The sequence below is a fragment of the Zootoca vivipara genome, chromosome 5 (genome assembly GCF_965207765.1).
Source record: "Zootoca vivipara chromosome 5, rZooViv2.hap1.1, whole genome shotgun sequence".
NCBI lineage: Eukaryota > Metazoa > Chordata > Lepidosauria > Squamata > Lacertidae > Zootoca > Zootoca vivipara.
This window is the reverse complement of record NC_142588.1, coordinates 7,222,688-7,237,254: the sequence shown is the minus strand read 5'-3', so window position 1 is coordinate 7,237,254 and position 14,567 is coordinate 7,222,688. Positions and strand designations below refer to the sequence as shown.

The 14,567-nt window shown below is 44.2% G+C and overlaps 1 protein-coding gene across 1 annotated transcript in view; it reads right to left on the bottom strand.

Annotated features, from left to right (window-relative positions):
* Nucleotides 1–5,300: 5,300 nt before the first annotated feature.
* ANO2 (anoctamin 2) overlaps nt 5,301–14,567 on the bottom strand; it is a 145,614-nt gene continuing 136,347 nt past the window's right edge. Inside the window, exons 22-24 of the mRNA XM_060275139.2 lie at nt 11,913–12,094; nt 7,349–7,454; nt 5,301–6,313 (exon numbers count right to left, since the gene is read on the bottom strand). Of these exons, the coding sequence (XP_060131122.2) occupies nt 6,032–6,313; nt 7,349–7,454; nt 11,913–12,094 (570 nt within the window). The 3' untranslated portion in view covers nt 5,301–6,031. The remainder of the gene's footprint in view (nt 6,314–7,348; nt 7,455–11,912; nt 12,095–14,567) is intronic.

Here is a 14,567-nt window from a genome sequence, read left to right as displayed (position 1 = left end):
TAGACAGCAAAAAAAGGGAGGCTGGGTGAACTCCCGAGAAACCAACAAGACTGTGGTTGACTTGGCTGACACAAGTGCAAGCATGTTGTAGGAAAACAGTATGTGGTTCACAACCATAAGCCATGAACTAGATAACGACCATGAACTAAGACGCAAGATTAGTCATAGCTCAGAACCAGCTGTTGGTTTGGTTGTGTTACTAACCAGCCCTCTTGGCGTGTTCAGTTTGTAAGAAAAAAAAAAGGAAGGTCCTTGATCCTGGATTGCCCTGATTCTGAATGAATCCTTTTTGCCCCCACCTGTGCTTAAAAAAAAATGTCCAAAGTGATATATTGTTTGCTAGTACCGAGCACCTTAGGGAACACATTCCCTTTCCTTTCAGACTGAGCCTGACAAGCCTTAGGTAGCTCACACAGTTGTCAGTTTGCAGTCAGAGGTTACCAGAGTCCCTGACAGGAAGAAGCAACTTTCTGACTAAGCTGAAGGGGCTGCAAGCCTGGACTAGCCAAGTTCAAAGTCCCCACTCAACTGTGAAGCTAACTGGGTCATGGCTGGCTAGTAACTCTCAGTCTGATGTGTCTCGCATGTCTGTATACACCACCCTCAGTTTGCCTTTGAGACAGGATAGTATAAGGTCGGGGGGAAGTAGTAGCAGCAGAAGAGTATGAATAGTGTGCATATGATAGCAGCCAGATTCAAAGGTGAAGTAGACCCCTGAGCAAAAATCTGTTTCCATACTTGGTGCTGCTGCAGATGTGATAGGAGACCCGAGTATTAAATCTGCCGTATTTTCATCTACGTAGGGACCCAGGTGGCGCTGTGGTTAAACCACTGAGCCTAGGGCTTGCTGATCAGAAGGTTGGCGGTTCAAATCCCTGTGACGGGGTGAGCTCCCGTTACTTGGTCCCAGCTCCTGCCAACCTAGCAGTTTGAAAGCACGTCAAAATGCAAGTAGATAAATAGGAACCGCTACAGCGGGAAGGTAAACGGTGTTTCCATGTGCTGCTCTGGTTTGCCAGAAGCGGCTTAGTCATGCTGGCCACATGACCTGGAAGCTATACGCTGGCTCCCTCGGCCAATAATGTGAGATGAGCGTGCAACCCCAGAGTCGGTCACGGCTGGACCTAATGCTCAGGGGTCCCTTTACCCTTTACCTTTATTTTCATCTACATCACACGGTCATTTCCTGTCTCCAAGTATTAACCTTAATTGCAGCATTTTTCATCCGAACAAAATGCACTAAAGCTCAGCTTCTCTTAAGCTGCAGTTCAAGTGCAATGGAAATGCCTAGCTTTAGTAATTTTCTCTTAGTTTATCCCTCCCCTGCGTTCTCTCTGCCTCGCTTCCCACACACAAAACTCTTCTTTTTCTTCATGTGTGTTTCCCGCACTTTAGCTGTGGCACCAGAGGAACTCTTTCTGGTTCTAGAAGATGAACGAAGCCCTTTTTTTGTATTTGGTTTTGAAAAGCATTTTTGTCATGGAGATAGTTCCTCATATTTTCCTACTGTGTATAAAAGTGTACTTGAACCCACTGATTTCAGTATTAGCTGTGCAGAATCCTGTTGGGTGTGGTCTTCCATCATTTCCCATCATATCCCAAGAACATTTTTTCATCGTTTTTAATGGATTGAGCACTGCTCATTGTTTGGGTTTACTTTATATTTCCATATGCTTTTAGGTTTCTATTGAGTAAAGCTGTTTGGGCGACTGTGCTGGAGGAAGAGAGGGGGAAAGGACCCTTCAGAGAGGTGAAAGTACAATGGCATTCACTTTACGGGTAGCCTTACCAGTTTTGGGCTGATAAGGAAGGACTGCACTGTGAGAAAATGGTGAGTTCAACAATGGAATGGGGAGTTGGGCAGGAAAGGGCAATCGGCAGATCTCCAGTTATAGGCATTTAGGAAAGGCTTTCATTTGCGACCTGGGGGATGGGAAGAGAAGCCAAAGGTTTCTGTGGGAATGTTAATCCTTGGGGACCGAACCAGCTCTAAGAACCAACCTGCCAAGTTTCTATTAAACTGAGCTTTCAGGATCAAGATAAAAATAGATAGTGTATCACATACGCAGACAAGGAAGCTGCTGTCAGTCAAGGCTTTGATAACCCAGCAAGCCAGCCTTTTTCTTTTCCCAGGCTTGCTTGAGCTTGGGGACGGGGTGGAGGGGTGGGGAACTATGCAAGACTCCAGAGGCTGTCCAGTAGACTAACATACATTAACTTTCACAGAAAAAGGATGAAATTCTAGATGCAATTTAACCACAGCCACCTGCTCATTCTCCCCCCCCCCCCGGTGGCTCAACTTTCTCAGATTCTGTGGAACAATGGAGGCTATATACAATGAAAATGCATTAAACATTGGAAATGTTTCTCCTTGAGGTGCTCTGAATGATCTATGAATAAATGAGGACACAACTGTCCAAGACGTTCCAAAGATCACGCTAAGTGATTCTGGGTGACCCCATTTGTGCATATTGTGCATATTGCACCATGTGGTTTGCTCCCATTAGAGCAGGATTTTCCTTCATAAATAACTGGCCAAGGGCCCAAAATCAGAATCGAGACCCTGGCATGGGGAGGCATGAGGCTGTGACGGACAGCTGAGCCAGACCAGTGTGGTGATATAGTGCCTCAAAATTCCATCAGAAGGCCGGAGCCTCTCTCTGATTGGTTACCAAGGCAGGCAGGTAGACGGGGTGGGTGGTGCCTGGGTGGTTTTTGGAGGGAAAATGAAAATAGCCGTTTCTGGGGGAGGGTTCTGATAGTTTGGCATATAGTTTAAGGGAAATAGTTGGAGGGAGAGTTGGAGAATTGGTTCTGATCTCTGTGTGTATAACATCTACTCTGAGGAAAATATCTACAGCCAGAGAAAGGAGTCTCTGTGTTTAGTGACAGTGTTTAGTGTCTCGTGAAAGTATTCAGACAGGAGTTTACTGGAGGGCTGAGTCTGAACTGCAGAAGCTGTGCGGATAAAGTCTCCTCGGGTCTTATTCCAGTCAAGAGGGGAGAGATTTTCCAGAAAGAGAAGACTCTCAAACCAGTTTAGGAGTGGGTGGTGATCCCCTGGGTCTGTTATACTATTTGGAAATACCACAGGAGTGGGATTGTTGAGAGGTTGGGAAACTGACAGAAAGTACCACCTTGTCTGAGAATCAAAGTATTAAGCTCTAACACCTATGCAATGAAGTTTCCAGAAACTGAAGTAACCAAACTAGAAACAAGCTGAACATTTAACCAACTGGTCTAGAAGCCTGTAACATCCACTTGATTTACTATAATGAATGAAGTCTCCAAATACCAAAGTTTTGCCTCACACAAAAACCATAAGATAACCTGTGGTGGTTATAGGTTTTTTAAAACTTTTTGCCCCCTGGTGCAAGCCCAATCTTGATAGAAATAAAATTATTGTTGCATGCCACCATCCCTATCTCTTAGCAGTGTAAGATTCCAGGAGATTCAGGAACTTACTCGGGGTTTGTGTTTCCTTTGGGAATGAGGGACAGCGGAGACTGTGGTGTCTTTATGATGTATGGTTTATTTACACATATGTACAACCTGAGCCTATGATGGAGGGGTTCAAAGCATCAACACTCAAAGGTGTCTTTCTTCTCACGTAGCTGCAGCCTAAAATTTCAGCAGAATCTCTTTCGCTCTGGCTTCTCAGCCTGCTGCTTTTGCATCCAGCTTCTGGTGCACATTGCTCAAATCTCCACTCTGGCCATTTGTCTTTCTAACTAATAGAAAGTTGATCAAGGACTAAGAGGGGCAGCCAAAAATCCCCTCATACAGAATGCCCCGCATAACAGTATTATTTAAATACATTTAGATAGCATGCCTAAGTGGTAACTTTCTGAATTTTACATGGGAACATCTTAATTTACTGTAATTGTACAGCATCAAGTAATAAGTGTGATCAAGTACTAAGTTAATGTATAAAATTACATTAAATCCCTTTTAGGGATATCAGTGAACTAAAATGCTGTGCTTCAGCTGAAGATGAAGCTAAAGGTTATCACTTATAGATGCCAGTCATTTACAGCACCGTAACCTCAATGATAACTGCAATATTCTAAAATGGAAATTTTCCTGATTAAAGCTAGTTTAAGTGATGTTTCATGGATTCTTGTACTCAGTCCAGATTTCCAAATGAGCACATCACTATTTAGGACGAGCAGAATTGGGCTTTCCCCCGTCGTTTGTGTGGATGTTGAGCAAAATCCATGATTTAAACTACTATTTTTATTTATAACATCAGTGTACATGATACTTTACATACAGTAGTTTCAAAAGCAAAAACAGACAGGTCTCTGCACCGATGGAGCAGGTTGACAATGGGGAAGACAACAAAAGGAGGCAAGGAGGAGACAATGTAGCAGAGATGGAAAGAGTTGCTGCTCACAACCTAGACAACCTACCTATACTCTAAATGGTGCTGGTACCAAAGGGCAGGTTGCTACTGTTGCACCACCTTCCTCATTATGTCTCCTGCCCCCTGCCCAGCTGTGCGCCATCATTTATGTCCCACTTGCTCATCAGATGGGACTGAATAACGGGACAAGACCACAAGCTTGGTACTGTTTAAATCACAAGTAGGTTGCCTAGGTTGGAAAAGTATAATTTACTCTTCGAATCATAGAATTGTAGAGTTGGAAGGTACCATGAAGGTCATCTAGTCCAACCCCCCTGCCATGCAATGCAGGATTTTTTTTGGGGGGGGGGTTTCTTGTGGATGCATTTCATGAATGGTGCTAGGCACATGTACTTCTGTATGTGGAAACTGGTACAAAATGTGATGGTGGATTTGAAAGAGGAGAAAACCAGGCTCTAAGCAAAATGTTAATGTTACTCTCTATCAGATATGCATGCTGTGTCTCTCTTGGCCTTTTTGTACTTTTAGATTGCAATCCTATACTCACCTACTTGAGGGTAAAGGTAAAGGGACCCCTGACCATTAGGTCCAGTCGTGACCGACTCTGGGGTTGCGCGCTCATCTCACATTATTGGCCGAGGGAGCCGGCGTATAGCTTCCAGGTCATGTGGCCAGCATGACAAAGCCGCTTCTGGCAAACCAGAGCAGCACATGGAAATGCCGTTTACCTTCCCACTGTAGCGGTTCCTATTTATCTACTTGCATTTTGACGTGCTTTCGAACTGCTAGGTTGGCAGGAGCTGGGACCAAGCAACGGGAGTTCACCCCGTCACAGGGATTCGAACCGCCGACCTTCTGATCGGCAAGCCCTAGGCTCAGTGGTTTAACCACAGTGCCACCTGGGTTAAACCACTTGAGGGTAAGCACCACTTGAGGGTAAGCCCTGCTAAACTCTATGTGACTTACTTAATTCTGAGTTGGTAGGTACAGGACTATGCGGTTAATGAGGCTTCTACTAATTAGAGAGAAACATTACTAAATGTCAAAGTGCTCTGGGACTGCAAATATTTTGTTAGTATGGTTCTGCAGCTTTCAGTCCAGCCACTCAAAACGAGGCCCATCAATATGGGCTGATGTACTCTTAAGGTAGTTTTGTGAAGGAGATAGGGAATTCCAAGAGAGGTATTAGGACTCTCACCAAACTATAATTCTCAGAATTTGGGGTGGGGCAGAAGAACCAATGCAGGCAAATTGGTATAAAATTGCATGAGTTTGTAACATAAATATACAGAGAGTTTTTATGTAGGACATCTGTTTAAGAATACTGCAGAGAAATTTAAAAATGAAGCTTCTGAAAATCAGTATAATCTATTTGTCCAAAACAATATCCATTCTAGACTCAATCACTTCCCCCTTCAAGATCTCACCAGACAATAGGTAAATTATTATTCGATATGTTTCGTACTGGCTGTTATTTCTTGCACTACAAACCTATATGTGCATCATGCTAGCTCAGCTGTCATGTATTCCTCCCCAAATCTTGGGAACTGTAGCAGGGCTAGAGTGATGATGAGAATATTCAGCTGAAGAACCTAAGTGTCTTTCACTACTACAGTTCTCTGGGGACAGAGCGATTTTAAGTGGTGTAGATGTGCCCTCAAGGAATCATACATCAGTGTGGTGTGAACTAAAGGATGTTAAGCTGCCCCGTTGACTTCGGCTGAACTGGCAGAAACTTGCCGCTCGATTTCTCCTTCCTCTTGTCTCATTCTTGCTCCTTTGCTTGTCTCGCCTGATAAAGTTTTCTATCAGTTTCAGTTTCTCATTCTCTTCCCTCAAGAAGAAATCAACCAGCTCGCTCTTTTCTTTCTTGATCTGCTCACTGATATCCTTGGGTATGTCTGGGATCATCCAGTCAACAAGAACGCTGAGGAACATGACCAGGTTCTGCATGAGAAATAAATTAAATAAGCAGGAGGAAGACGTGTTCCTTACAGCACTGAAAAGATCCCCAAAGCACTCATTTTGGGGAGGTATTGCCAGGGGTGTAATAATAATAATAATAATAATAATAATAATAATAATAATAATAAAATTTTATTTATACCCCACCCTCCCCAGTCAAAAACCGGGCTCAGGTCGGCTCACACCAACAAAACCAGAATAAAACATAAAAACAATTAATTAAAATACAGATTAAAATACAGTATTAAAATTTAAAATGCAGCCTCATTTCAAGTAGTCCATAAATCCAGGCCATGAGGGGGGGAAACACAGGGGTCAGGCTAAGTCCAACCCAAAGGCCAGGCGGAACAGCTCTGTCTTGCAGGCCCTGTGGAAAGATGACAAATCCCGCAGGGCCCTGGTCTCCTGGGACCGAGTGTTCCACCAAGTTGGGGCCAATACTGAAAAGGCCCTGGCTCTAGTAGAGGCCAATCTAGCCACCTTATGGCTCGGGATCTCCAAAGTATTGATGTTTGTGGACCTTAAGGTCCTTCATGGGGCATACCAGGAGAGGCAGTCCCGTAGGTACGAGGGTCCCAAGCCGCATAGGGCTTTAAAGGTCAAAACCAGCACCTTAAACCTGATCCTGTACTCTACCGGGAGCCAGTGTAGCACTGTCCGCCGGCACCTGGGGTGCATGCGCACGTACCACCCAAGTGTGGACCGAGTGCGCTAACCCAGCTCTCGCACACTGGGCGGGGACAAGGTGCAGCAGGCATGGAGGGTACATAATAATATAATAGTCTCTGGGCTGCTTCCCATACTCCATCAGCAGTATACTGTTAGCTGAACATACACCAATACATCAAGATGTTTTAATTCTCTTCTAGTTTAGCTGAGACTGTTCCACAAGGGCAAGGGAATGTGAAAGGGTCAGTGAACAAGCGTGAATAAAAATCAACGGACAAACAAGTATTGCAGGCAGAAATCAATGCATTACATGTGGCAGTGAAGTAATATAATGCAGAAAAGGTTTACCTGAAAGATAACGACAAAGGCCAAACGGGCAGATAAAACAGTCCAGTACTGCTTAGAAAATTCATACTGGTTTTCAGACCATGGTGGTTCTCTGTAATCCTTAAACCTGTAAAATGGAGCCATTGCTTTAAACTGCACATTTGGAGCCATATCTGCTGTGTACATGACAATTTCCCAGCTAGAAAGTTCTCCAGCAGTTGTGCAATTCGTACCCTTTATTTCCAGCAACAGTGTTTGAGTTCTCCGATTATGCTTCAACATTTCATTTTCACACCCATCAACCACAGCCCCGTGTATAGCCATTGTGTCAGGCTGCATTCATGGATTGCTTTAACAATTTTGACTGACATGGGTTGACTCCGATAAATCAAGCAACACATTTGCTTTGAGATATTTTAGGTGAAGTGAAATGGAATCCAATAAATAAAAAAAGCTGCCCACATTTCACTGGATGCCAGGATTGGACACCTGTCCTCCCTAAATGTTTCTGAACAGAGGACAGATGCAAAAAGCTTCTGTCTGTGCCCAGCAGTGGCAGATGTAGGTGCCCACATTTCCTAGTTGATGGGCAGGAGATGGGAGGCAGAAGGGCTAACATGCCTGCCACATTGTGGCACTCTCTCTTTTCCTGCTTTTCTTAGATGCAGCAACAATTTTGTGTCATGTCACTTCCCACATGGTAGCTCTTTTGTGTTATGCCAGGCACAGGGTAACTCAGTCCTCCAGATGTTTTGGGACTACAAGTCCCATCATCCCTAGCTAAGAGGACCAGTGGTCAGGGGTGATGGGAACTGTAGTCTCAAAACATCTGGAGGGCCAAGTTTGCCTATGCCTGTGTTGTGCCATGCTACCCATGGTAGCTATTTTGTGACTAGTACCCATGGAGCTTACTTTCTACCAGCAAGTAAATAGCCTTAATAGTGAACAACTATACACTTTTTATGAAGATTAAATATAATAAATTGTTGCATTGGGCTGTGATCCCCTTGAACTCAGTAGGACTTACTTCTGAGAAAGCATACAAAGGAGAATGGTTGTTAGGGATGTAAATACACCAATTTTGTTCTTAGAAAGAATACAAAAGGATAGATATTTGTATAGAAGGCACAGTTTTAGAATGTTCAACTTAGGTTCCTACAGTGGAGAGTTTCAAAGGAGAAGCATGTAAGTTCTGGCCTATATTTAGCATAGTGGGATAAATTTAAGGCTAAGAGAGTGGGAGACAAAATATGGAAAGATGGAAGGAGTTGGACCTGCTGAAGGTCCCATGTTCAATTTCAGTTATTTTGTTGTTGTTTAGTCATTTAGTCGTGTCCGACTCTTCGTGACCCCATGGACCATAGCACGCCAGGCCCTCCTGTTATTTTATTCTATTTATTACAAAATATCTTACCCGCTCTTCAGCCTAAGATCCCAGGCCGTGTTACAACAATTGCAAACAGCAGATAAAACCACCACAGTTATAAAACAAACGAGCCATTCCAAATGAATCAGAACAGTATAAATTAAGCAGGAGAGATGGGTCCCACAAAAACAAACATATTTTAACTGTTGCAAAGAGGTGCCTCTTCAACATGTGGGAAAGCTGGACAATGAAGATGCCAGGTGCTTCTGGGGACGGGGCAGGGCGAGTTTCACAATTTAGGGGCTGACACAGAGAAAGCCCTCTCCTGAGTCACCTTTCCCCAACACCTCTGAGGGTGGCCCAAGGACCAAGAAAGCCCTCAATAAGGCGAATAGGGGTGGAAACAGTCTTTCATATATTTGGGGCTTTAAACACTAACGCGAGCAGCTTAAACTGGGCCCAGAAATGAGCTAGCATCCAGTGTAGCTGTTTTAAAACGGGAGTTATTTGAGCTCTAATTTGAACCCCAGCACAGTAATCTGGCTGCTGCACTTTGAATTATCTGTACATAAATGAATGTGAAGGTATTTCCAGCAATGAGACTAAGTTATTCATAATAGCAGCATAAATTAGAAATGATTGCTTTCAGTGGAGTGCAACCCTCTCTGGAGCAGGCTGCCTTCCTACATCCTTGACTCGAGAATGATCTCATATAACAGAACTGGGAAAGGCGCTGAGTTTGGAGCCTGGAGACTTACTACTGATTGGAAGTGACAGCCCTGAGGAAATGGACCACTGATCTGACTAAGAATCATATGGAAGTATATGTCCAGTGGCAAATGGATGCATTTTCCACCTGTAAATATGCACAGAACGGCAGTGTGCAATTCTGATATTATACCGGCAAATTGATCAACATTCGGTGGCCAATATTGTAACTTATTGGGATGAGGGATGTCTAGGAATTCCAGCAAAAACAGAAATGGGAGTGTAAGTTGTCAATATTTGCTAATTTGTCCCATGTTTGGGATAAAAAATCTATCCAGCTTTCAGTCCAAAAATGATACATAACGGAGCACACCTTTTCCCTTTTATACTGAAATCACTCTGCATTAAAATATTGTTGCTTTTGCTTTGAAAAAGCAGGAATTAGCTGATGATGGTTATTACCATTTTGCAGATAGAGATTTAGAACTAAAGGCTGGATGTTCCCTGTTAAAAGTCTATGCCTTAAAAATATAGCATATGAATGAAACAGACAAATCTTTGTTTCTAACAGGGGTACTTCTCAAACTGATGGGAATGCCTGCAGCTTTTTTCCAAATGCACACCTGGTTGCAAACTCAAGTTTGCTCCAGTGTCGTATGGATAAGCTTTTAGTGGCAAACTTGATTTTGGGTTCTGAAAAATTCATCCTCACGATCTAAAGGAGTGTTTAACTAAGAAAGGTGTCATTTTCGTTTTGCCTTGCACAGAATTAAAAAAAAAACCCTTGTACTCTGCAAAAAATAATAATAATTGGGGTGCTCTGAGGGGAGAGGAGGGGGTGGAGGGAAACCCAGACACAAAAAATGGATCCTTTGAAGTGCTGTGCCCCGCGCGTTCCTCTTGTGGCAGGAGGGGGCCCGTGGGGGGGGGCAGCATGAAGAAGGAGGAGGAATAAGATTTTGAATTAGAATAGAAAACCCGCCATAATTAATTAGAGAGGTTAGGAAAACCAGGAGGAAGAGAATCGAGGAAGTCACAATTACAAAGTTAAGAAAATAAGAATTGGGAATTTATATATTTTTTATTTTTATTTTTGTTGTTTTATTGTTAATCTGTTGTGTTGAAGAAACAGCTGGGGGGAAACCAATCCTCAGAGCTCCTCCATCCCTGTCCTCTCAGTGGCAGGGAGGGGATGAGGGGGGAGGAGGGAGGGGATGAGGGGGGAGGAGGGAGGGGGGAGGCCAAACCCAGCCTATAATGGACCCCTTTGATTCTCAACGCCCACGGGTACTACTGGTGGCAGAAGTGGACTTGTGGGTGGAGGGAAAATGAAGGGACAGAGTCTACATTGTATGTCTTGTTTGCATAAAAACCAATAAAATTATTATATAAATAATAATAATAATAATAATGGCTAATTATCTGTCACAGATTGTCACTGCTGCAATGTTCATTTAGAATGAATACCAGATATTTCAGAATAGTGGATAAAAATGTTGGCCTACCTATTCTAAGAATGCATTACTAGGGAGTGTCTGAATTTGTTATGGATTCAGTTAAAGACACCTTAATATCAAGTGAAGCCCATAATGGGAAATTCCGGTTTCAATGTAATACCACTGAATTGTATGAGGTCAACTTTCTCCCCAAATTTTTCAGAAATGAAATGTGTGCCTCTGTGTGTTTAATTGAGCTAAAATACATTGCTCATAGCCTCCCTCTGTTAGGAACCCAACTAGGTGTGAAGCCTCCACGACAGTTTTTGGTTTTACTTAAATGCCTCCATTGAGGGCTCTAAATTTGATTGGAGCAGGAGGGGAAGAGAAAGGGCCGATCAATCTTTCCCGATGTTTTTTCTGATCAAAATCGAAAACATACTATATCGATTCAGAAGGTCTTAAGGCTCAGGAAACAGGGAGAAGCTTAAGGGACATCAAGCTTAAGAGGAGCACAAATTTTGGAAAATTGTCAGACCCCCTAGAAGTGGCTTCATGGCCAGATGCTGCCTGCAGACCTTAGTGTTGATTTGCATGCTGGAACACTGGAGTCAAGGCACATACATCCACATTGAGACTTGACTTCTAGAGACTTGAGGAAGAGGAATGAACCTCAATAATGTACACACACTAACAATATTTTAACAAGGCACCCACAGAATGCAAAACAAGGACAGTGATTTATATGGGCCAGGGACCAGAAATAGGGGCTGCCCCTAGAAAACATGGATACCTATTGGATACCATTTTTTGTTCTCATATTTGTTTCCAAATGATTAAAGAAGAAATATTGTGTGTGTTTCCTAGGAAGTCAAGTCTTGGACACACTGAGCTGAATAAAATGTGAGGAGAAAGGGCAAATGTACCGTAGCTGAAAATTTTACCTTTTGCCTTCAATGGCAGAGGCCAGTCTTACTCTAATTTTAACCCACTAAAGTTAGTGGAACCACCTACCAAAATTGCTCCTACCATAAGTCTTAAATACAACAACCAGGGATTGGTAAGGCTGCTTTACCTGCAAAGGGAAACATCCTGTTCAAAACTTGAGGCTTCTGGCTGGGTTCCAGCCTTGAAATCACTGACGTTGAAGTATGAGAGAGTGTGGTTGATGAAGCCATGCATGGTTCCATTGTGACTATATGCATATTGATAGACAAGGCGCGGAATGAAATCAGAAGTGACGGATATGACAAAGGCCTGGGAGAAAAGAACAACCTTTACCATATGAACACAGATATGCATAGTGTACTTTGGAGTCAATTTATGGATGAGGACAGGGATCAAAAAGATCTCCAGAAATCCCCAGAGAATCTGCTTTGTGACTTGAGGAGAAGAACTAGTTGGACTTGCAAGCATTATTGGTCTCCAAAGCACTGTGGAAGAGCATCACACCACAAATGCCTGAACCTTGAGACTGACCCTCTGGCTGTTTAATAAAAGTAGATGGTCAGTGGCTGGCTGGCTGGGGAGTCTGGCATTTGTTCAAGAGCTTTGCATAGTGAGTCTTTTATGCCTTTTTAATATAAGTCTTGGCTGGATTTTTACTGCCGTTAGTTTGGTATTAGATAATAGTTTATTTGTTTAAAAGATGAGTGAGCAAGGGAGGATGATAATAGAAGGATGAGCCTTGTGGCAATTTATGCAATTGAAATTGAACATACAGTATTGTTATGAGTTTTTGGGGGGGGCAGGTTGCATGCCTGAGCCCCCCTTCTAATTCATGGATCCAACATGGATTCAATTGCTGGAATAGCCAGACCAGCCTAGTAAGGTAAAGGTAAAGGGACCCCCGACCATTAGGTCCAGTCGTGACCGACTCTGGGGTTGCGGCGCTCATCTCGCATTATTGGCCGAGGGAGCCGGCGTGTAGCTTCCAGGTCATGTGGCCAGCATGACAAAGCCGCTTCTGGCAAACCAGAGCAGCACATGGAAACGCCGTTTACCTTCCCGCTGTAGCGGTTCCTATTTATCTACTTGCACTTTGATTTGCTTTCGAACTGCTAGGTTGGCAGGAGCTGGGACCGAGCAACGGGAGCTCACCCCGTCACAGGGATTCGAACCGCCGACCTTCTGATCAGCAAGCCCTAGGTTCAGTGGTTTAACCCACAGCGCCACCTAGTAATGGCTCGCTAAGTATGAGTTGTTAAGGGAACAAAGGGAGTGGCTGTGTGCCAGATAGTGAGAAGGGTAAAGCCTGAATTTGAAGCAGAGTTTTGGGACTGCGATGTGAACTCAAAAAATAAAGCAGCAATGGAGGTTAAGGCTATTGATGGCTTCTAGGCTCTACCTGCTATGTCGGAGGCAGGAAGTCAGTTGCTGGGAATCATACATGGAGACTGTGTGGTTGCACTTAATCTCTGCATTAAGATTACTCATAGGCATGGGGATGTGGAAAAAATTAGATTCAGTTCAAATTTATGGGCGAACCTGCTGGATGCTTTTTTGCATAATGGGGTGGTCCCTGTTGCCTCGAAGGTGTTAAGATTTGCATATGTCCAGTGGCGGAGCTTCATGCTCCGGCACCGGGGGCGGGGCTGCCGCCCGTTCTAGGGGCAGGGCGCGTCTCCTGGAGGGGCGTGGCACCTCCCAGAGGGGCGTAACACGCATTCCGGGGGTGGGGCGGGCATCCACGATGGCACCCCTTGGAGCCTGCCGCTCGGGGCGACCCGCCCCCACCGCCCCTATCTTCCTACGCGCCTGCATATGTCCTCTGCTGCTTCAGCAGCAAGCAGCTTGTAAAGTGTCTGGTGGAATTCACATACTCGGTCTGGGGAAGGAAGTGTGTTGTCTTTCTGTACCATGTGATGTTTTGTTCTTCCTTTTTGCTTCTGTCTTTGTCTATGACTGGAAGCAAGATGTCGAGCTCCAGCTTTTACTTTGCATATAGCCTTAAATAAAGTAGTTAATGATTTCAACTTTATGGCTGTTTATTTGTGTGTGTCGTTCTTCACAGAGGATGGTCACATTTCATCTGGAAGTGCCTGGGCGCTGGGGTCAGACTCACTGCTTCCCCCGCCTGGCATGTTTCAACAGAAGGAGGCAGCAATGTGCAACCATAACTGAAGAAGCCCACTGTGGACCCACAGGTCCAATACACCTTGGTCAAGGCAATCTAGAAGGTGGTGGTGATTCAGCTGCATATAACAACACAAGAAGAGTAACACAAGAACCACAGGATCAGGCCAAAGGCCCATTTGGTCTAGCATCCTGTTCTCACAGTGCCCAACCAGATGCCCACAGGAAGCCTGCAAGTACAACCTGAGCATAGTTCTCCCCACCGGAGATTCAGAGCAATGTCTTCAGAGATGCACTGGAGGTAGAAAATAGCTATCCTGGCCAGTAGCCATGAATTTGCCTTTTGGTGAAACTTATTATCTTAATGTCTCCCAGTCTGGATTCAGGCCTGAGAACCAACAGGATTGCATGGCAGTTCCCAGGTCCCAAGAACTGGGTTGGGTATCAGTTTTGTACAGGTTTGTACTCCCTCTGAAGAAGCAGGTACATCATTTGGGAATGCTCTTAGATCCACTGCTTTCATCTGAGGCCAAGGTGACCTCTTCAGACCATTGCCACCTTTGGTTGGTGTGCCAATATGACCATTTCCAGACAGGGATAACCTTGCCATGGTGGTCCATATATTGGTTACTACACAAGTAGACAACAGTAACAC